This window comes from Tursiops truncatus, chromosome 6 (assembly GCF_011762595.2).
Source record: "Tursiops truncatus isolate mTurTru1 chromosome 6, mTurTru1.mat.Y, whole genome shotgun sequence".
NCBI classification, from domain to species: Eukaryota; Metazoa; Chordata; class Mammalia; order Artiodactyla; family Delphinidae; genus Tursiops; species Tursiops truncatus.
In genome coordinates this window covers 34664721-34683398 of record NC_047039.1, presented here as the reverse complement: position 1 = coordinate 34683398, position 18678 = coordinate 34664721, and the positions used below count along the sequence as shown (strand labels likewise).

The window sequence follows — 18678 nt, the reverse complement described above, 5'->3', positions numbered from 1 at the left end:
CTCTAGGCCAGCGGCAACCCCTTGGACCTGGGCCCACCTGTCTAGGTCCTCACCCCAGCACTGGGCCCTCAGCTGAGGCCAGCCTCACCATTATACCCTGGAGGGAGGTATAACCTCAGCATTTGCCACATTCTTCTGGTTCTCCAGCTAACTTGGTTGCGAGGGTGGGGACAGGCCATGAGGGTACTTGCATAGCAGGGGAACAGAATGGGGTAAGGCATATGGTGAGGACAAGGAGATGAAGGGGAAGGGCATCACAGTTGCAGGTGAAGGGAGCCTCCACAGGCAGCTCCTCTTCTCCCTCATCCCCCCCAATGGCTGCTGGGTTGAAGGGTCAGACCCAGGCAGTTTGTAATAGCCACCCCCATCCCTAACTCCAGAGCCTGACTAGGGGCAGAGAAGCTCTGGAAAGGCCTGAGTTAGTGAGTCGAGCTTGTGGGATATGTGCTCGAACATGACTGGCCCCTTTGGTATACGTGGGGGTCCCTCTCTGCATGGGTGTGAATGCGTAATGCTGCCGTACACACAGGATTCAGTATCTGAATGTGTGTCCCATGTGTTCCCATGACTATGTTTGGTTGTATGCATGTGTGTCCCTGCTCATACACCAGGAACTCAGTATCTGCATGTTGTGAGTATGTCCATGTCTTTTCACGTGGGCTCCAGCAAGTGGATGTGTGCAGGCCTGCCCGCTCCTGTCCATCCACAGGTCCTCCTTCAGGCCTGGCTGGTCAGGCGTCCTGGCCAAAGAGGTAGGTGGTGAGTTCAAGCCGGAGGCCCCGGGCATAGGCTTGAAGAGTATAGAAGAGGGTGAGGAAGTCCTGGGTGCTGAAGATTGTGTCAGCCAGCGCGAAGGCCAGGGTAGATGGGATGACACCCCGGCCGTACTCCACCATCCATGTGTTTGGCCCCCACTCCACAGCCGTTGCCTCACCAGGCCCGTGCACCACTGTCTCCCCTGGGGGGACAGGGAACACCCACATGAAGAGCCTGGCCCTGCCCTCCCATTGCCACCACCTCCCTAGCCTGTGGGCTCTCTAGGGGTAGGGAATGGAGAGGGAGCTTCAGGAAAGGAAAAGCCTTACCTCACTGGCCTGGCTGCCCATCTGCAAGGGTACGAGGCTAAGGTGGCCACTCTTAAACTTTCCTGTGTGGCATCACCTGGCTCATGTCCTCTCTTGGGGGAAGCTTCACCTGGCCCTGCACCATTGTTTGGGAGTCATGGAGGTCTGCATTCCCAAGCCTAACTCATGTCAAGCAGAAGTTTAGCTAAACTTGGGCCTGTTAGATAGGGAGAGGTGAATATAAGACCTGCCAGGCTTTCTGAGAAATGTACCTGTTCAGTTACGATGTCGTAACTTGTAATATGCTTGTATATTCGTAACTTGTAATATGCTTGTCGTAACTTGTAATATGCTTGTAATATTCAAACTCAAACTTACTTAGAAGTCCAAATGTTTCATTATATGCAAGAGGGAAGACAACTGTCTGCCTTGTCTTTGGGGGCATGAGAGCATTTCTGATCTCCCCAACAACTGCTGGAATACTGGATCATTAAAATCAGACGTGGTTAACAGGGAGCTGTTATGTTTTGTTTCCATTTGACAGAGGAAGGCAACAGAGACCCTGAACCCTGCCTCAACCAACCACCTGGGGCTTAACTAGAGGGCAAAGGAACTAGGACGAGGGCCCTTCAACGCACCCCTTTTCCATGCCATGGCTCTTTCCTCCAACTATAGGCACCCAAGAATGAAGAGACCCACCTCTCTAACAGAGCCACCTTACCCACCTGGGTAGAAGACCTCGCTTTTGGTAGTGCCCTCTCTCCACTGGTGGAAGGTGCCAGAGATGATGGTATCCGAGATCTCAGCCCAATAGCGCCCTGAGAGACAATCAAATGGACACTGAATATCAGGGTATCTGCTCCACTCGACGGCCTGGCCGAACATCAGGAAGGAGGGCACGGGCCCTTGTACAGCCCCAGCCTCCCAGTCCGGCCCGCCGCCAGCACTGACCCGAGTGGCCGCTAGAGCCCAGGGCGGTGCCGAAGAGCAGCACGTACTCGGACAGGGAGGCGTGCAGAAGGCACATGGCGCCCATCCAGCCTCCCGCGTTCACGAACACCCACTGCAGCTCCTCGTCGGGCAGCACGTGGCCTGGGTGCAGGCGCCGCAGCTCCACGATCAGCCGAGAGAAGGCCAGCTCGTGGTCCAGCCCTGGCGGGGGCAGAGGAACAACCAAGTCAGGGCCAGCATCGGTCACGAACTGGGGAACGGTGCCCCCGGAACCTCCAGCTACGCCCGGCCCTCCCCAGCCCCCTACCCTCCACCTGCCGCCTCACCGGCGTACTGCCGAGCCAGCTGCGCGATCTCTTCATGCTGGAAGACGAAGCTCTGAGTGCCCAGCCAGTGCCAGACCACCTGGGCCAGCACAGCCGCGGCCGCCAGGAGCAGCGCGGCCCACGCCCACCGCCGGCCCACGGCCCACTGCATCCCAAAGGGCGGCCTGGCCCAGCGCAGCGCAGAGAGAGGTGGGGGCCTAAGGCTGCGACCCTCACTGCCTCCGTGTCTCTTGGCGCGCCGTCTACGACCCGTTCCCCCGCCACCGCCGTGGTACGGCTCGCCCTGGCCAATCGGAACTGCCAGGGCACCGGGGCACCGCCTCTCGGGTCGAACCATTATCTCTCGGAGAGCCGGGTGCGCCGAAGGGCGGGGCGGTGCCGCGCGCGTCAGGAAAGGGGGCGGGGCCAAGCTCTCCTAGCTGCAGGCGTTGGGGTATCTAGGCACGCCTCGCCTAGCGCCGTTCTACTTGGGGTTGCGGGGGTGGCGGTGAGACCCAGAATGGACTGGCCCGCCTGGGCTCACTGACTGGTGAAGCAGGCAACCCGGAAGCAGGGCCTTCCGGACTTGTGATGGTTAAGGCCCGCCTTTGCTAGCACAGGAGGTGGGAAGGAGGCTCTTCTACTTGGGAACGTTACGGAAGGCTTTTGGAGGCGGTGACACCTGAGCAGTGTCTTTAAGAGCGATGGGAAGGGCATTCCAGTGAGCCAGTGAGACCTACTCCAAGAGCAAAGGCACCAAGGAGAGACAGCGTGGGGTCTTCCGGGGGCCAACAATTCATTCTTTATTCTGAAGTACAAAATATGAGAGGAGGGCCTTGTAAGCCAACTGAAGGTTATCGGCGGCGGCGGGGATTGTGGGGGGAGGGAGTGAAAAAGGAAGAGAAGCAGAAAAGAAACAGAAGAGAAAAGAGGCAGCATAGTGCTGTGATAAGAAAGACACTCTGGACAGGACTGACTGTGTTAAAAGCCTGGCTCCCGCCACCTACTGGTTGTGTGATCTTGGGCAAGTTACTTAAACTCTTTGTGACTCAGTTTTCTCATCTGTAAAATGGGATGAATAAAAGTACATACCTTTATTGTGATGAAGACTAAATGAGTTAATATTTACAAAGCAATTAGTGTCTGGCATGTGGTGTCATATGTGTTAGTTATATCAATAAAACATAAAGCAGAAGAGAACTGGAAGAGTGTAGCCTCACATGTGAGAGTAATGGAATGGTCAACACAGTCAAATATAATTGAGTGGTCCTATGAAAAGACTGGAAATGGTCATTGGGTTTCTCAGTATGGGCATGTAGCAGAGATTATGCTATACATTCACAAATCCATTCCTTTTGCTCTTGGGCAGCCAGTCTACTTTGTAGTTAGGTGAGGCCATGTGATTGTGTTCTGTCCAATGAAGTATAGGCAGAAATGACATATGCCATTTCCAGGTCTGGCTCGTAAAATCTGTGAAATTCTTGACACTCACTTTCTTGTCTTATCTAATATAGTTACATACAATTAAGTAGTGGAGAATTCCAAATGCTGCATGGGACAGAGCTCTCCCTCTCTCCCACAATGGACCATGGTACTAAGCCACTGAGTTTGGAGGTTGTTTGTTACAGCAGCTAAGATTATTTACGCCGACTACTACAGGGCAAAAAACATGTTATAGTGTACTGTGCGGGTAAGAGTAGAGGCTGGGAAGATGAACTAATTTTTGAGAAATTTGACCAAGAAGGGAATGATAAAAAAGGGATTATTTAGGGCTTCCCTGGTGGCGCAGTGGTTGAGAGTCCGCCTGCCGATGCAGGGGACACGGGTTCGTGCCCCGGTCCGGGAAGATCCCACATGCTGCGGAGCAGCTGGGCCCATAAGCCATGGCCGCTGAGCCTGCGCGTCCGGAGCCTGTGCTCTGCAACGGGAGAGGCCACAACAGTGAGAGGCCTGCGTACCGCAAAAAAAAAAAAAAAAAAAAAAAAAAAAAAAAGAATGCCATTTGCGGCAATATGGATGGACCTAGAGATTATCATACTAAGTGAAGTAAGCACATAATGCTGGGACTTCCCTGGCGGTCCAGTGGTTAAGACTCCACGCTCCCAATGCAGGGGGCGCAGGTTGGAAGCCTGGTCGGGGGATTAGGATCCCACACGCCGCATAACGTGGCCAAAAAAGAAAAAAGAAAAGAAAAAAAAAAAGCATTTACAAAAGTAAATAAGCAAATAGTTAAAAAAAAAAAAGCTGATAATGCTTCCTGTTTTTCTCCATCTTGAATTCCCCTCAGGGCGCACCACAGTTGTGGGGGCAGCCGCAGCACTGATGCTGTAGCAAAATTTGTTGTTTACTGAAATAGCAAGGCAACATTCCCTTTCCACAAAAAGTGTATCTTTTATCCCCCTTACATCCCTATTACACGTGCAGCCAGTGGGACATGTAAAACTCTGGTTTCTTAGCTCCCTGCTCCCTGCCCTCTACCTAGTGGCCTCTTTAGATTCCAGTCTGAGGCCCCTGGGCAGAGATAAGGTAAATGACCTATGACCCAGTTTTTACATCTGAGCTCAGCAAAACACCTGGCTTGTCCTGGCCTGGTTTGGGGGAAGGGCCCTCACTGCTACTTCCCAGTTCCTAGCTCACTAGGTTTCTATCTTAAGGCTCACTGAGGGAGTTTCCTGGTGGCCTAGTGGTTAGGATTCTGGGTTCTCACTGCTATGACACAGGTTCAATCCCTGGTCAGGGAACTGAGATCCTGCACACGGCATGGCCAAAAAACAAACAAACAAACAAAAACTCACTGAAGTCTCAGAGGCATTTCAAAGTATCAGGAAGAGCTTGGAAACTTGGGTTGAAATCTCAGCTTGGCCACTTATCCTCTGGGTGATCTTGAGGCCTCGGTTCTCCACTGTGAAATGGGGAGGAGGTTCAGACAATATTTAGATGGCTCTATAAAGTGTCAGGGGAGGAATTAATTTGAAGTTTATCCTAGTGTTAGCCAACTGGTTTGTTCCAAGGAAAAGTTGGAGAAGGGACAGGGGTGTGCAAAGGAAACACCTCTGACCCCACCCAGATTGTGGTTGGAGCTACTGATAGTCCTGTCCTCTCCACATTTTCAGATTTCTTATAGCCCTCTTACCCTGACCACTTCTTGTGCTTTGTGTGTGTGTGTATATGAGAGAGAGAGAGAATATGATTACTTAGCCCTTTTTTCCCAAACCCGTTTCTGCTGCCTGGTGGGGCTAGGGCATGGTTACGGTGAGGTACCCACTCCTCCAGATAATACCTGAAGCCAAGGTTTAGCTGAAGCAAATCAAGCCCCACAGCCCCTCACTCCCACCTCCTTGCCTTTCCTCTGCCAGAGCCACCAAGCAGGTGAGTGAGGTGACTGTGGATCCAGAGTTATACTCTGACTTACCCTAGAATGTAAGCTCTGGGAGGGCTGAGTCTATGCCTGACTCGTGCACACAGGAACATCCCTTTGCGCCATGTGGAGCCTAGGGGCCTGGCACGTGGTGGTAGATAGTAAATATTTGCTGAATGACCAAATGAATGACTTTAAGAAAGCAAATAACTCTTGTAAGCATCCTGGAGCCGAGGGATCTGTGGTAAGCAGCTTTCACAGAGGTTCTTCCAGGGTAGTTAGTGGCTTTGGCCCTAGAGTGGGATCATCAAAGTCGCCCCCTGTAGCTGTAGGCAGTCCTGAACTCCGCCCCTAGGTGGCCGGGCCGGCCCTCAGACAGTCACGTGCTTGCGGCTGTCCAATCAGCGAGGGCGGGGCGAGGGCGAGGGCGGGGCAGAGCCGGGCCGACTAGGCGGTGGGGGCGAGGTGAGCAGGTAGAAGTTACCGAAGGTATCTCCACCCGGTGGCCTCCTGGCGCGCAGGGGAGCGTGTCCTGAGCAGCGCCGGCAGGCGTCGGAGGCGGACGCCATGGCTACAACCTTCCGGGCGAGCGGTAACCGCAGGGCGGCCGGGACTCGCTGGGAAGCAAAGCTGAGCCCTCCCCTTCCTTAGGAAGTTGTCGTCCCTGCCCGCAGGTCGGCGCGCCCACCCGTCCAGGCACGCGCGGCGAAGGGACACGCCGGTGTTGGGGCTGCAGGCTGATTGGCGCTGGGAACGCCCAAGCTCTGGCCTTTAGCTCCTGAGTAGGGTGGGGATAACAGGGTGCATCCGAGCTTGGGCCTGCTGGTGGGTAAGACCCAGGGGAGAAAGGGGCATAGGGCTTTGTGACTGATCTTGACGGTTTGCCTCCAGAGCATCAGCATATCCGCTACAACCCGCTACAAGATGAGTGGGTGCTGGTGTCAGCGCACCGCATGAAGCGGCCCTGGCAGGGGCAGGTAGAACCCCCGCTTCTGACGACAGTACCCCGCCATGACCCCCACAACCCTCTGTGTCCGGGGGCCACACGGGCCAATGGAGAGGTAAGTCTTTAGATCCTACATCTGCAGGCTGGGCCCAGGGGGAGTAGTTCCCCATCCACTGCCCTTAGAGCTTCTCTTCACCCTACAGGGGAGTGGACCCTAGCCCTTCGCCCCACAGGGGAGTGGACCTCTGAGTCATATCCCACCAAGTCTTTTTGACCTCAGAGTGGCCTTCTTCCCGCCTTGTAGCCTTGAAGCCCATCAGATGACTGGTGGTATGGGCCAGCAAATGCTTCTAGCCCATCCTTGTCTGTAGGTGAATCCCCACTATGAAGGCACCTTCCTGTTTGACAATGACTTCCCAGCTCTGCAGCCTGATGCCCCTAGTCCAGGTAAGTTGGATCTAGCTGCTGTTGGGGAGAAAAGAGGCTGGACCTTGTTGGGGGACTTCTGTTGCAGAGAGTGATACCCCTTTGTCTTAGGACCCAGTGATCACCCCCTTTTCCAAGCAGAGGCTGCTCGAGGAGTTTGGTAACTATGAATTTCCACTCTTACACCCTTCAACCCGAGGCCTGGACTGAGCACTGGGGTTGGGCCCTGCCCCCAGCTCAACGAGCCCTGTATCTCTGTCATCTCTCCCTCCTTTACCACCTAGTAAGGTTATGTGCTTCCACCCCTGGTCGGATGTGACACTGCCACTCATGTCAGTCCCTGAGATCCGAGCTGTCGTTGATGCATGGGCCTCAGTCACAGAGGAGCTGGGTGCCCAGTACCCTTGGGTGCAGGTCTGTGAGGTCGCCCCCTCCCCTAGATGGGCAGGGTGGGGGTGGCACAGTTTGGTTTTGGGAAGTGGCATTTTTATTTCCACAGGTTGTGTTTCGGAGGGGTTGACTTGCTGTCCTTTTGGCTATAAAGCTCCCTACCCCTACTTCATAGATCTTTGAAAACAAAGGAGCCATGATGGGCTGTTCCAACCCCCATCCCCACTGCCAGGTATGTGTGTCAGGGGCTTCAGTGGATATCTGGACTGAGTCCAAGACAGTGTGGGGTGGGGAACTGGAGTAAGGGAAAACAGAGGAAGTATGCTAGTGATGTGGAGGCTTGGAGGTGAGGGATACTGTCTGCTCTTCTCCTTCCCCTTGACAGGTGTGGGCCAGCAGTTTCCTGCCAGATGTTGCCCAGCGTGAGGAGCGATCTCAGCGGGCCTATCAGAGTCAGCACGGAGAGCCCCTGCTAATGGAGTACGGCCGCCAAGAGCTGCTCAGGAAGGTGGGAGAAAGCTGGATCTTGTGTCCCCAGGAAGCCCGTAACCTCACCCCAAAAAGGAGAGGTGTGTGAAGGAGGAGGGTAGAAGGGAAGTAGCAGAGAGACTTGCTAGGAGGACATAGCAGTAAGCTAAAGGAAAGGTGATGATGGCTTAGACTAGGGTGGTAGTGGTGGAGTGGTGAGAAACCATCGGTTTCTGGGTACGTCTTCTCTTCTCCTTCCCTTGCCTATTTGCTGACCCCCCTCACACCCACCTTGATGACCTCATCTCCATTTGGTCGGCCTAGGACCGTCTGGTCCTAACCAGTGAGCACTGGTTAGTGCTGGTCCCCTTCTGGGCAGTGTGGCCCTTCCAGACACTACTACTGCCCCGTCGGCATGTGCGGCGGCTGCCTGAGCTGACCCCGGCTGAGCGTGACGGTGAGTCTCCCAGGTGGGACCCTGGGGCCAGGCTTTGGATGGGGATGGTTCTGGTGGGGCCAGCATCTGGGCCCCAGACTGAGAGTCAGGCTCTGATTCCAGATCTAGCCTCCATCATGAAGAAGCTCTTGACCAAGTATGACAACCTATTTGAGACATCCTTTCCCTACTCCATGGGCTGGCACGGTGAGGCTTTTTGAGTACCCATATCTAACCCCAACACCATTTCTGGGCTCCTGGGTCCCAGCTTAGTGGACTGCAACTCCCAGCAGGCCTTGGAACACTTGCTGGGGAAGTGTTCAGGGCAGGGATGCTGGGACTGAGAGTGGAGAAGTGAACGTGGTGAAACTATGTCTCCCAGTGGACTTTCCAATGCCTTGTCTCCTCTCTGGCAGGGAATGCTGGAAGATGTAGTTTTCAGGTACCTGCTGTGGTCTGGGGGTAAGAGCTAGGCTGAAGAAATAAGAAAGGACCCTTCCCAACTATCTCTGCCTTCTTCCCACCAGGGGCTCCTATCGGATCAGAGGCTGGAGCCAACTGGGACCACTGGCAGCTACATGCTCATTATTATCCTCCACTCCTGCGCTCTGCCACAGTCCGGAAATTCATGGTTGGCTATGAAATGCTTGCCCAGGCCCAGAGAGACCTCACCCCTGAGCAGGTGTGGACTTGGAGCACCCTGGGTCCTTGGGTCCCCTTTTCCCTCCTATTTCCTCAAGGGATCCCAACAATCATGACCCTGAGAATCCCCACGACCTGGGTATTTCTAGGGACTCAGAAGCTGACTCCTTCATCCTCTGGCTATTTCAGTGGTCGTTCTCACCAGCCTCCCCACCCTGCATGCTCTCCCCCAGTGTCTAGCGTCTCCTAGCACTCACCATTCTGGGCAGCCCTTACCCTCTCTGATTATCCCCTTTCCCCCTTCCAGGCTGCAGAGAGACTAAGGGCGCTTCCTGAGGTTCATTACCGCCTGGGGCAGAAGGACAGGGAGACAGCAGCCATCGCCTGACCACACTGACCACAGGGCCTTCTGCCTGAGGGAACTAGGGCCTAGGGTTTGGGCAGATGTGGGATCAATAAAACTGTGCTTCTCAAACTTTAATCACATATTCTAACACCAGAGGAGTGTGAACTCTGATCCTTGGGGGTCTGGGGTTAAAGGCCGAAGGCGTAGCTCCAGCCACAACTTTTCTTTGCCAGCAGATGTGCAAAAACTTAAGGGCACGACCTCCCCACCTCTTTGCCCCAAATCTCTGAACAAAATTAATACTCAGTGTCATGTCTGGCTTTTACTCCTAGAGTAACAAAGGCATCCCAGTTTAAAATGGTTTTAGAAACCTTTGTTCTTGTCTTTGGCTGAGGCTTTGGGAAGGCCAGAGTCCCCTTTACTACCATCCCTAGGGTGTCAGCTCACCAAGCTTGGGACTGAAGGTTTGGTCGGAGTGGGTGAGCAGGATCCTTGTCCCATTGGTCAGTGGCTAGACCCTAGGCTCCTGGCCAGAACCCTGGCTTTGTGAGTGGCTGCAGCTTGGCTCTGCTCCAGCCCACAGAGGCTGAAGGGGCGGGTAGGGAACGTGTACGTGGCTTTGTGTCCTTGGTCTTTCCAGACTCCCACGTGCAGCGTGTATGCACGGGCTCTGTACACCTCTGTTGCCCCTGTGCCCCAATCATTGCACAGGGCAGAAGACAGCTCTGGCAGGGAAGGGGTGCCAGAGTTAGGAGCCTCAGGGCCATGGTAGGAGGGGATGGTTTTTGGAGTGACCCTGGGTCTACCCCCTCCCCTCTGGAGCTATTTCCCTGGCAAGACTGTAACCGTGGGAATAACAAGTCATACAACCCAGGAGACATGATGCCACCTAGGGTCCTCCAAACTTTTAGGTGAGGACAGGAGCTTGTGAGTAATGCGGGAATGGCCAGAACACTTTTTGTCTCCATTCTTCTCAAGGGAATTGAGTCTCTGGGAGGGGAAATCACACAAGGCTGGACAGTGATGATCTGACCCAGGAGAACCTTGGCTGCCTGCATTCCGGTCCAGGATTCTTTCTTCCTAGAGACCCTGGAGGGGAAGGGTCAACTTGGAGTGTTACCCTGGTTTGGAAGAAGCTCAGACAAATGTACACATTTCCCTTGAGCCCGCATTGGCTGGGGAGTGGAACCCTGGATGGGAGACATACATAGGCGCGCACACACACACACACACACACACACACACACACACACACCCCCCCCCCACCCCCCCCCCCCCCCGATCCTACACCTTTTATTTGCATGCATTTTGGAATCACCTGGGGAGTTTTAAACAGTACTGATTTAATTGGAGTGTGGCTTGAGAGTTTTAAAACCACAGTGTCCAGCGACGTTTGAGACCCACTGCCTTACAACCAGTCCACCTCCTTATCTGGAGTCAGGGGCACCTTCAGCTTCTCTGGTCACCTGCCCAGTAGCTCCTAAGCCACTGAACTTGAGGCTTTGTTTGAGGACAGCTGGGGGGTGGACGGGGCGGGGCCTGAGAGCTCTGGTCCTGCTGTCCCAGGAGGAGAGGCTTTCAGGCCAGAACCCAGGAACCCGGCTCTAGACTCGGTCCCCGGCAGCCTCCTCAGTCCCGGACGGGACAGGAAGTGTCCGGCAGAGGTGGGTGTGGGGATGATTGGCAGTTGGAGGCTCCAATGGGTCGAGCCCCCCCATTTCAACCCTCTCCTTCCATTGGTGCCTGGGCGGAGCCGCCCCACGGCGTGCCCCAGGGCGGCAGGGAGTAGAGGCCGGGGCGGAGGGTGAGGACGGAGGGCGCTGGCGGCGGCGGCCGCAGAAGGTGAGACCTGATGGGGCCGTGGGTGAGCTCGAGGGAGCCTTGCCAGGAGAGGGCGGGGCCTGGGGGTGTGGGATTTGAAGGGCCCGGAGTGACTGACGGAATGTCAGTGCGTGTGTGTGTGTGTGTGTGTGTGTGTGTGTGTGAGAGAGAGAGAGAGAGAGAGAGAGAGAGAGAGAGAGTGAGAGAGTCTGCAAGGCTGTGTGTGACGCTGTCAGTGTGCGAAACTTCGCAAGTGTCGCTTGGTGAAACTCAGCTAGTGTGACTGCGGGTGTCGCTGTGCTGAGGCTGAGTCTGCATGTGGCTGTGCCTGTGTGGGATTATGTGTGTGTGTCAGTGTGCAGTTTGCGGGCAGAGACCGGGTCGTGCGTTTGTGTGTGTGTGAGAGGGCCTGTGACCACATCAGGGAATGTGTTTTGGGAAGGTCTCTGCGGAGTTTGAGACTGTGTCTGACAGCGTGAGAGTGGATGGCTGGGTTTGCGTGTGCCAGTGTGTGACTTCAGCATGGCAGAGGAGGAATGAGACTTGCACTCGGCGTGTGTTCTGTATCCTGTTAGACTGAGGAGAAGTGGAGCTGGGTTTGCACTTTGGGGACCCACTTCAGTAGCCAATGGGACTGACCTTTCTACTTAGTGGCCAGGGTAAGCAGACCATCCCCAGCACACTTGGCTCTCCCTCCTTCTTTTAGTGCTTGAGAATCCTTGTCACTGGTCCAGTGCTCCTTATTTTCTGTCTCCCTGTCTGACTCAGTTTCCTTATATTTCTTTTTCTCTCTCTACTACTGTCTTCCTAGAGCTAGTGCTCTGTGTGTCTTCACACTTTCGTCTCCCCAGGTATCTCTGTGTATCTGCTTTTTAGTCCTGCCTCTCATGTTCTCTGCATCTCTGTCTCTCTCTCTGTGCCCCTGTGCCTGACTCCCCTGTTCACCTTTGTCTCTTTGGCTACCTGGGGGCCTGAAATGGTGATGAGATGGGGGATCTGCCGTGCTAAGAGCTCCCTGGAAGAGGGGGCTTACGCTATGATGAGGAGTTGCTTTTAGAGAGTGCTGTGACCCCCCCATCCCAGGGCGGAGTGCTAAGTGTGTGTGTTTGGCTGTGCAAGGAAGAGGGAGATGTGTGTCTGTGTGTGTGTCTGGGTATGTGTAAATGTTTAAGTGTCTGAGCCTGGGTGAGGATGTCTGAGTGTATCGGTGTAACTGTGAGCGGCTGTGTCTGAGAGTGTGTGTCTGAGGGTAAGTGTGGGTCTTGTGTATCTGGCACCAAGGGACCGAAGGCATTTCCTGGTGCTGGGGCCTGAAGAGTAGCGGGGGAGGTGAGAAATGGCTGGAACGTCCAGGGGAGGGGGAAACTGGACTCTTTGGCTTTTCTTTATATCCCCCAACATGGGGCCCTCTTCCCCTTAAAATACAGACAGCTGTGCCCTAAGGAAATATTTGCTGGGGAGTGAAAAGAGTGGGAGCACGAGTATGTGTCTGCTTTTTGATTTGACTGTGTCCGCGTGTGTTCAAGGGCGTATCTTTGTTGACTGTGCCTGGGGAGTCCACGCGTGAATGTGCCTGTGTTCTGCTGTGTGAAAACACAGGAACCTCTTGCTGACAGGGACACAGCAGCTCTCCTTTCCCTCTTGCTGTGCCTGGCTGTGCCTGGCTCTGCCTGTGGCTTCCTTTCCAGACTCGGGGGAGGCCTCTTCCCTTCCCAGGGCCTTGGGTGGGAGCGGGTGGGAGAGTAGGAGGGAGGAGAAAGGAGAGGAGGGGGCCTGGCTAGGGGTGGCTGAGCTCCATGGCCCAGAGGGGCGGGGGCAGGGAAGGGGAAGGAGGGGACGATTCTGGGGTCCCAGAACTGAGTAGAGCTGAGACGGGTGCTGTAGCTGGTGGGAGGAAGTCCTGGAGGCCATGGACAGTCAACCACTGGAATCATCGAGGTAGGGCAGGGCTGAGCAGGGTAAATGTGGCCGGGAGGCCGGGGTGAGCCACTAGACACACTCAGACAGACACACAGACACGCGGAGGTCGCTGCTCAGCTCTACCTGGGAGGGATTTGGGCTCTCCCTCTTCTGGAGCCCTCGCCCAGGGCCCTTTGCCCATCTGCGCCTTCTCCCACCCCCCTTCCCTCTTCCCCACTGCGTTCCTCATCCTGCTTTCTCCCATCCAGGATTCCCTCTCTCCTAGCACCTCCATCCCCCGTACACACATGGTTGGTTACCTTTTTGGCCTCTCTGAGATCCTGCTGCCCCAGCCCAGCCCTCACCTCGTTGAGCTCTCACTGCCTCCCAGTCCTGATCTCTGAGCATCTCTTTGTCCTGTGGCCTCCACCCCAGCCTCCTGTTCCTGCAGCCTCCCAGCTTCTCTCAGCCTCCTCTCCTGTCCCGCCACCCTGTCTCCATCTTCTGGCTCCTCGCCCACCCCCAGCCTCTGGCAGCAGTCAGGGCATCTGGATCTGCTTAACTCCGCAGCCTCAGCCTGCACCCTAGCCCCATCCGGCCTCACAGGCTCAAGACCAGCAAGATTCCAGAGTCAGGCCCAGATGAGCGGCGCAGAGCAAGGAGCCAGGCCCAGGCGAGAAGAGGCTTGGCAGCCAGAGCAGGGCTAGGCCTCATGGCAGGGGTACAGGGTGGGCTCAGACCCACCATGACAGTCCCACCCCAGGGTGATGAGGGCTGCCTCAGGTCGGTCAGAGGCAACGACTATCCCTGGGCCAGGTGGGATGGACACGGAATTCCCAACAGCTGGATTGGAGGAGTTAATGGGAGTGACTGAGCCGGTGCCAACACTTGGTGCCAGGGGTGGGTGCCAAGGGTGGTGCAGGGGGCGGTGCTGGCACAGTCTGTCGCCTCCAGCTTTTGTTCTGGGCCCTAAGCCCACGACTGAGAAGGGGGGGTGTGAGGGTGTGTGTGCGTGCGTGTGTGTGTACTCACACACAGTGCTGGGCGTATGGTGGAAAGGGGACCTTACGTCAGAGCCCCCAGTGATGTCTGATGTCCTTACCCCACTGGGCACCTGGTTTCCTCCTAGAAAGCCTCAGTCTGGAAGAGGGGGAGGCAGACTTTAGCCTCCCATCTTGGGAATGGGGGATCGCTGACCTTGCCTCTCTCCCCACAGATGAGCAGCAGCTGCTCAGGGCTGAGCAGGGTCCTGGTGGCCGTGGCTACAGCCCTGGTGTCTGCCTCCTGTCCCTGCCCCCAGGCCTGGGGCCCCCCAGGTGAGAAAAACTCTGCTCTATGACCCAACTCTGACCTGTGACTTGCCACCATCACCGTGGCCCCTCTCATGCCTAACCTGTCATCCTCCCAACCCCTGAAATCCAGTCTGGCAACATCTCTCTACCCTGCTCTCTGACCTCTGTCTCCAGATTATAACATGATGTTTTGACCCCATGACCCCACTCAGGTCTTAAAAGTCCACCCCTTATCCTGTCACTGTCACAAAGTGTGGGGTGGGGTGGGAGAGAGGGAAAGGAAGAGCCTCTGCTCAGAAGTGCCTTCAACAGGGGTCCAGTATGGGCAGCCTGGCAGGGCCATGACGCTGTGTTGCCCTGGAGTGACTGCTGGGTAAGTGCTCCACCAGCCTGCTGGGCTGACAGGACCCTTTCACGACCCATTTCTTGACCTTGCCCAGTCCTCACACCCCTCCCATCCTTGCCCCTGTATCTGTAATCCTCACCTCTTTGTCTGTCTTAACCCTCAAACCATCCTTATTCAACAGAACATTCAACCAACATGTATTGAGCACCTGCTAAGTGCCTGGTCTATTCTAGGCCCTGAGATGCAGCAGTGCACAAGCCAGGCAAGATGCCAGGTAGTAATACCTGCAGGGCAGAAAATCAAAAGAGAGTGAGGTAGAAGAGGGTAACTGAGTGACCACTTTTTATTGGTAATAAGGGAAGGCCTCTCGGAGGAGGTGACATTGAAGCTGATTTCTGAAGGTTGGGGTATAAGCAAGCATTCCTGACAGAGAGAACAGCTAGTGCAAAGCCCTGAGGTGGGAGTGAGCTCTGCACTCTTGAACCAAAAGAGGCACAACCTGACTGGAGTGCAGTGGGGGAGGGGGAGACAGGAAGGTGATGAAGAAGGAAAGGAAGGCAAGGGCTAGATCACCAGGGGCTTTGTAAGCCAGCAAAAGGAGTTTGAGCTTTACTGCAAGCACTGAGAAGCCAATGGAGAGCTGTGACATGGTCGGACTCATAGTTTAAATCTTCCCTCTATCTGTCATCATCTCATCTCACCCCCAGGGCCCCGGTGTCCTGGTTTCGGGACGGGGAGACAAGGCTGCTCCAGGGACCTGACTCTGATCTAGGGCACGAACTGGTCCTGGCCCGGGCAGAAAGCACTGACGAGGGCACCTATATCTGCCGGACCCTGGATGGTGCACTTGGGGGCATGGTGACCCTGCAGCTGGGCTGTGAGTTGGGGAGGGAGTGTTGGCGGTAGCAGTGATGAGACATGGGGCTCCTGGGGGAATCCAGGCCCTGAGTAAGCCCTCTGGGATGGGTAGGGGCTGGGAACTTCTCGGTCTCCAGCTGCACCCTCTGCCTCTAGACCCCCCAGTCCGCCCTGTTGTCTCCTGCCAAGCAGCTGACTATGAGAACTTCTCCTGCACTTGGAGTCCCAGCCAGGTTAGCGGTTTACCCACCCGCTACCTCACCTCCTACAGGTGTGTGCATGATCGGTGTGTATACCTATATATTTGGGTGTTTAGCAAAACGTGGGTATGGGAGGTAGGTAAGGAGGTCCTAAGGAAGGCCTGAGAGAGAAGGAGGACCCTCCTTTCCTTCCTGACCTCGGATGGCCTCCTCCCTGCCAGGAAGAAGACGGTACCAGGAGCCGATGGCCAAAGGTAGGACATGAGGGGGAAGCTGGGGACTCTAGCTGGGTACCACAGTGAGCATTTCCAAAGCTCAAGACCACATCCTCTCTCCTAGGATGAGTCCATCCACAGGGCCCTGGCCATGCCCACAGGACCCCCCAGGGGCTGCCCGCTGTGTGGTCCATGGGGCAGAGTTCTGGAGCCAGTACCGGATCAATGTGACTGAAGTGAACCCCCTGGGGGCCAGCACACGCCTGCTGGATGTGAGCTTGCAGAGCATCTGTGAGTACCCACTCCTAGAACTCTCCCTAAATCCCTACCACAGAGACCCCAAACGGACCCCAGAGTACAGGTACCCCCCAAATTCAGAACTCTCCTCCCCTGAGCTCCCACATAGCTCCCTCCCAACATAGACCCATTTCGGCACACAGATGGCCCCCATGGAGACTAAGAACCCAGGGAGATCAGAGCCCAGGAGGCAGGCTTACATCAGCTTCTAGAGACTGCTGCCACTACCCCCTTCCCTACTAGTCCTTCCTGGCTGCCTAGCCCCAGTGCTGCCTCTCTGCTTCTAGGCCTTGTGCTGAAGGCACATCTATCTCATGTCCTCCCTGCCCAGTGGAAGCCCTTGCTGGCCTCTCCTTCCTCTTGATCTGTGTGTGGAAGGGGGTCACCAAAGCGCTGGCTGGAATTTGGGCCAACTCATCTTCCTTGGATGGAAAGCAGAATCACTCTTTTTTTAAAAAATTTATTTATTTTATTTATTGATTTTTGGCTGCATTGGGTCTTCGTTGCTGCATGCGGGCTTTCTCTAGTTGTGGCGAGCGGGGGCTACTCTTCCATTGCGGTGTGTGGGCTTCTCATTGCGGTGGCTTCTCTTGTAGCGGAGCATGGGCTCTAGGCGCGTGGGCTTCAGTAGTTGTGGCACGCGGGCTTTCTCTATTTGTGGCGAGCAGGGGCTACTCTTCCATTGCAGTGCGTGGGCTTCTCATTGTGGTGGCTTCTCTTGTAGTGGAGCATGGGCTCTAGGCGCGCGGGCTTCAGTAGTTGTGGCACGCGGGCTCAGTAGTTATGGCTCGTGGGCTCTAGAGCACAGGCTCAGTAGTTCTGGCACACAGGCTTAGTTGCTCCGTGGCATGTGGGATCTTCCCAGACCAGGGCTCGAACCCATGTCCCCTGCACTGGCAGGTGGATTCTTAACCACTGAGCCACCAGGGAAGTCCCAGAATCACTCTTTAACTCACTCAACAAACATTTCAAAAATCCGTCCTCAGATCTTAGCTTACTTTATAATAGGGATGACAGATAGGTCCTGTGCCTAATGGATGATCAAGCTTAAGATTTCCCCAACCTCCTTGGAAGTGCCTCCCCTCAGGGACCTTTAGGCACACACCCATCTTCCCTTGGGAGGTGGTGGGGAAGGGATGAGTACCTGTCTTGTGCCCTGAATTTGTGTCTCCACTACCCCCAGTGCGCCCTGACCCACCCCAGGGGCTGCGGGTAGAGTCGGTACCTGGCTATCCTCGCCGCCTGCGTGCCAGCTGGACGTACCCTGCCTCCTGGCCCCGCCAGCCCCACTTCCTGCTCAAGTTCCGGCTGCAGTACCGTCCAGCACAGCATCCAGCCTGGTCCATGGTGAGGCCCCTGGAGTGCGTCCCAATCTGGGGCTGTGGGTCCTGTCTCTAGTTTCATGTTCCTGGGTGTTCTGCGTGACCAGATCTGGCAGGTAACTGACGCCCCGTGGCCTTCCCCTACAGCGTACTCTCCATGGGCCAGGCCTTGTGCTGGGTGCTGGGGTTGTAGCAGAGCCTGAGGGACCGGGCCTCTGCCCTGCAGGGCTGTAACTGATCTCAGCCCATCTGTGGGAAGACAGCAGTGATTTTTTAAAAATAACTTTTCTAGGAAAAGGAGTGCCTTTCAGCCAGAGGCACAGCCGCATACGAACACTCATATACTCAGATGTGGATAGAGGTGAAGTCCCACATCTGGAGATGGCAAAGATTGGCCAGCATCAGGCCTGCGGAGCGCTGCCTCAGACAATAACCAATATTTGTGGAACACCATCTGTCTGCCAGGCACTGTGCCACACATTTTACATGTATTATCTCATTTAGGTGTATTCACCTCTATTTTACAAATGAACAAACTGAGGCACAGAGAGAGGTCCAAGGTCACTCAGTAAGTGGTACAGCAAAGATTTGAACCCAGGCAGTCTGAAGTCACAGCCTGTCTACAAAACCACTGTGCACTTTTGTCTTCTGAACACTAGGTGTAGGCCTGACACCACCAGCCACCCTACGTGAGGCCCAGACGGCTGCATCAGGCTGACAGGGACAGGACTGGGAGGAAGGGGTGCTCTTTGCAGACTGGCTCTGGGGGGCAGATAGGCTGAGTGCTTATAACCTGGATAACGTGCCGACGAACCATCTGCACTGACAGGTGGAACCGGCTGGACTGGAGGAGGTGATCACGGACGCTGTGGCTGGGCTGCCCCATGCCGTGCGGGTCAGTGCCCGGGACTTTCTGGACGCAGGCACCTGGAGCGCCTGGAGCCCCGAGGCCTGGGGTACTCCGAGCACCGGTGAGAGACAGAGCCTAGGGAAAGAGCAGAGGCCCCGCTGCCCAGCATCTATCGGCGGAACTGCAGGCGCTACGGGGCGGCGTGGCAATTGCGGCCCCAGGCTTCACCTGTAGCTGCCTGCAGCC

The 18678-nt window shown here is 55.6% G+C and overlaps 3 protein-coding genes across 14 annotated transcripts in view; 2 read left to right on the top strand and 1 right to left on the bottom strand.

Moving 5' to 3' along the window:
• Positions 1–570: 570 nt before the first annotated feature.
• On the bottom strand, positions 571–2638 carry SIGMAR1 (sigma non-opioid intracellular receptor 1). 3 transcript variants are annotated; one of them, XM_019940332.3, is made up of 4 exons: positions 2342–2632; positions 2016–2216; positions 1790–1882; positions 571–740 (listed from the first exon to the last, which is right to left on the bottom strand). In XM_019940332.3, the coding sequence occupies exons 1-4, from the start codon at positions 2490–2492 to the stop codon at positions 718–720; spliced, it is 468 nt and encodes a 155-aa protein (XP_019795891.1). In that variant the 5' UTR covers positions 2493–2632; the 3' UTR covers positions 571–717. The 3 variants fall into 3 exon arrangements, with proteins under 3 accessions (XP_019795891.1, XP_004313228.2, XP_033713809.1); XM_004313180.3 differs by having other exon boundaries at positions 598–958; positions 2342–2628; XM_033857918.2 differs by lacking the exon at positions 571–740 and adding an exon at positions 975–1200 and having other exon boundaries at positions 2342–2638.
• Positions 2639–6130: 3492 nt separating this feature from the next.
• Positions 6131–9485, top strand: GALT (galactose-1-phosphate uridylyltransferase). 5 transcript variants are annotated; one of them, XM_004313172.4, is made up of 11 exons: positions 6131–6270; positions 6570–6739; positions 6996–7071; positions 7162–7210; positions 7335–7464; positions 7616–7672; positions 7826–7948; positions 8233–8365; positions 8468–8551; positions 8872–9026; positions 9294–9485. In XM_004313172.4, the coding sequence occupies exons 1-11, from the start codon at positions 6246–6248 to the stop codon at positions 9372–9374; spliced, it is 1083 nt and encodes a 360-aa protein (XP_004313220.1). In that variant the 5' UTR covers positions 6131–6245; the 3' UTR covers positions 9375–9485. The 5 variants fall into 5 exon arrangements, with proteins under 5 accessions (XP_004313220.1, XP_019795893.1, XP_019795894.1 ...); XM_019940335.3 differs by having other exon boundaries at positions 6198–6352; XM_019940337.3 differs by having other exon boundaries at positions 6206–6374.
• A 1579-nt stretch (positions 9486–11064) lies between these two features.
• IL11RA (interleukin 11 receptor subunit alpha) overlaps positions 11065–18678 on the top strand; it is a 131290-nt gene continuing 123676 nt past the window's right edge. Inside the window, exons 1-9 of one of the 6 annotated variants that reach the window (XM_073806031.1) lie at positions 11065–11174; positions 14269–14368; positions 14657–14717; positions 15398–15567; positions 15705–15819; positions 15970–16002; positions 16088–16254; positions 17444–17607; positions 18412–18553. In XM_073806031.1, coding sequence (XP_073662132.1) covers positions 14269–14368; positions 14657–14717; positions 15398–15567; positions 15705–15819; positions 15970–16002; positions 16088–16254; positions 17444–17607; positions 18412–18553 — 952 coding nt within the window. In that variant the 5' untranslated portion in view covers positions 11065–11174. The other 5 variants (XM_073806030.1, XM_073806032.1, XM_073806033.1 and 2 more) reach the window with 5 other exon arrangements.

Excerpts from the sequence above, each read along its gene's own strand:
- GALT (XM_004313172.4), top strand. The coding sequence starts at position 6,246 with ATGGCTACAACCTTCCGGGCGAGCG. Across the intron at positions 6,740-6,995 it reads CCACACGGGCCAATGGAGAG|GTGAATCCCCACTATGAAGG; the intron begins GTAAGTCTTTAG and ends CCTTGTCTGTAG. Across the intron at positions 7,465-7,615 it reads CCCAGTACCCTTGGGTGCAG|ATCTTTGAAAACAAAGGAGC; the intron begins GTCTGTGAGGTC and ends CCTACTTCATAG.
- SIGMAR1 (XM_004313180.3), bottom strand. The coding sequence starts at position 2,492 with ATGCAGTGGGCCGTGGGCCGGCGGTGGGCGTGGGCCGCGCTGCTCCTG. Across the intron at positions 2,217-2,341 it reads GCTGGCTCGGCAGTACGCCG|GGCTGGACCACGAGCTGGCC; the intron begins GTGAGGCGGCAG and ends TGCCCCCGCCAG. Across the intron at positions 1,883-2,015 it reads GGGCTCTAGCGGCCACTCGG|GGCGCTATTGGGCTGAGATC; the intron begins GTCAGTGCTGGC and ends ATTGTCTCTCAG.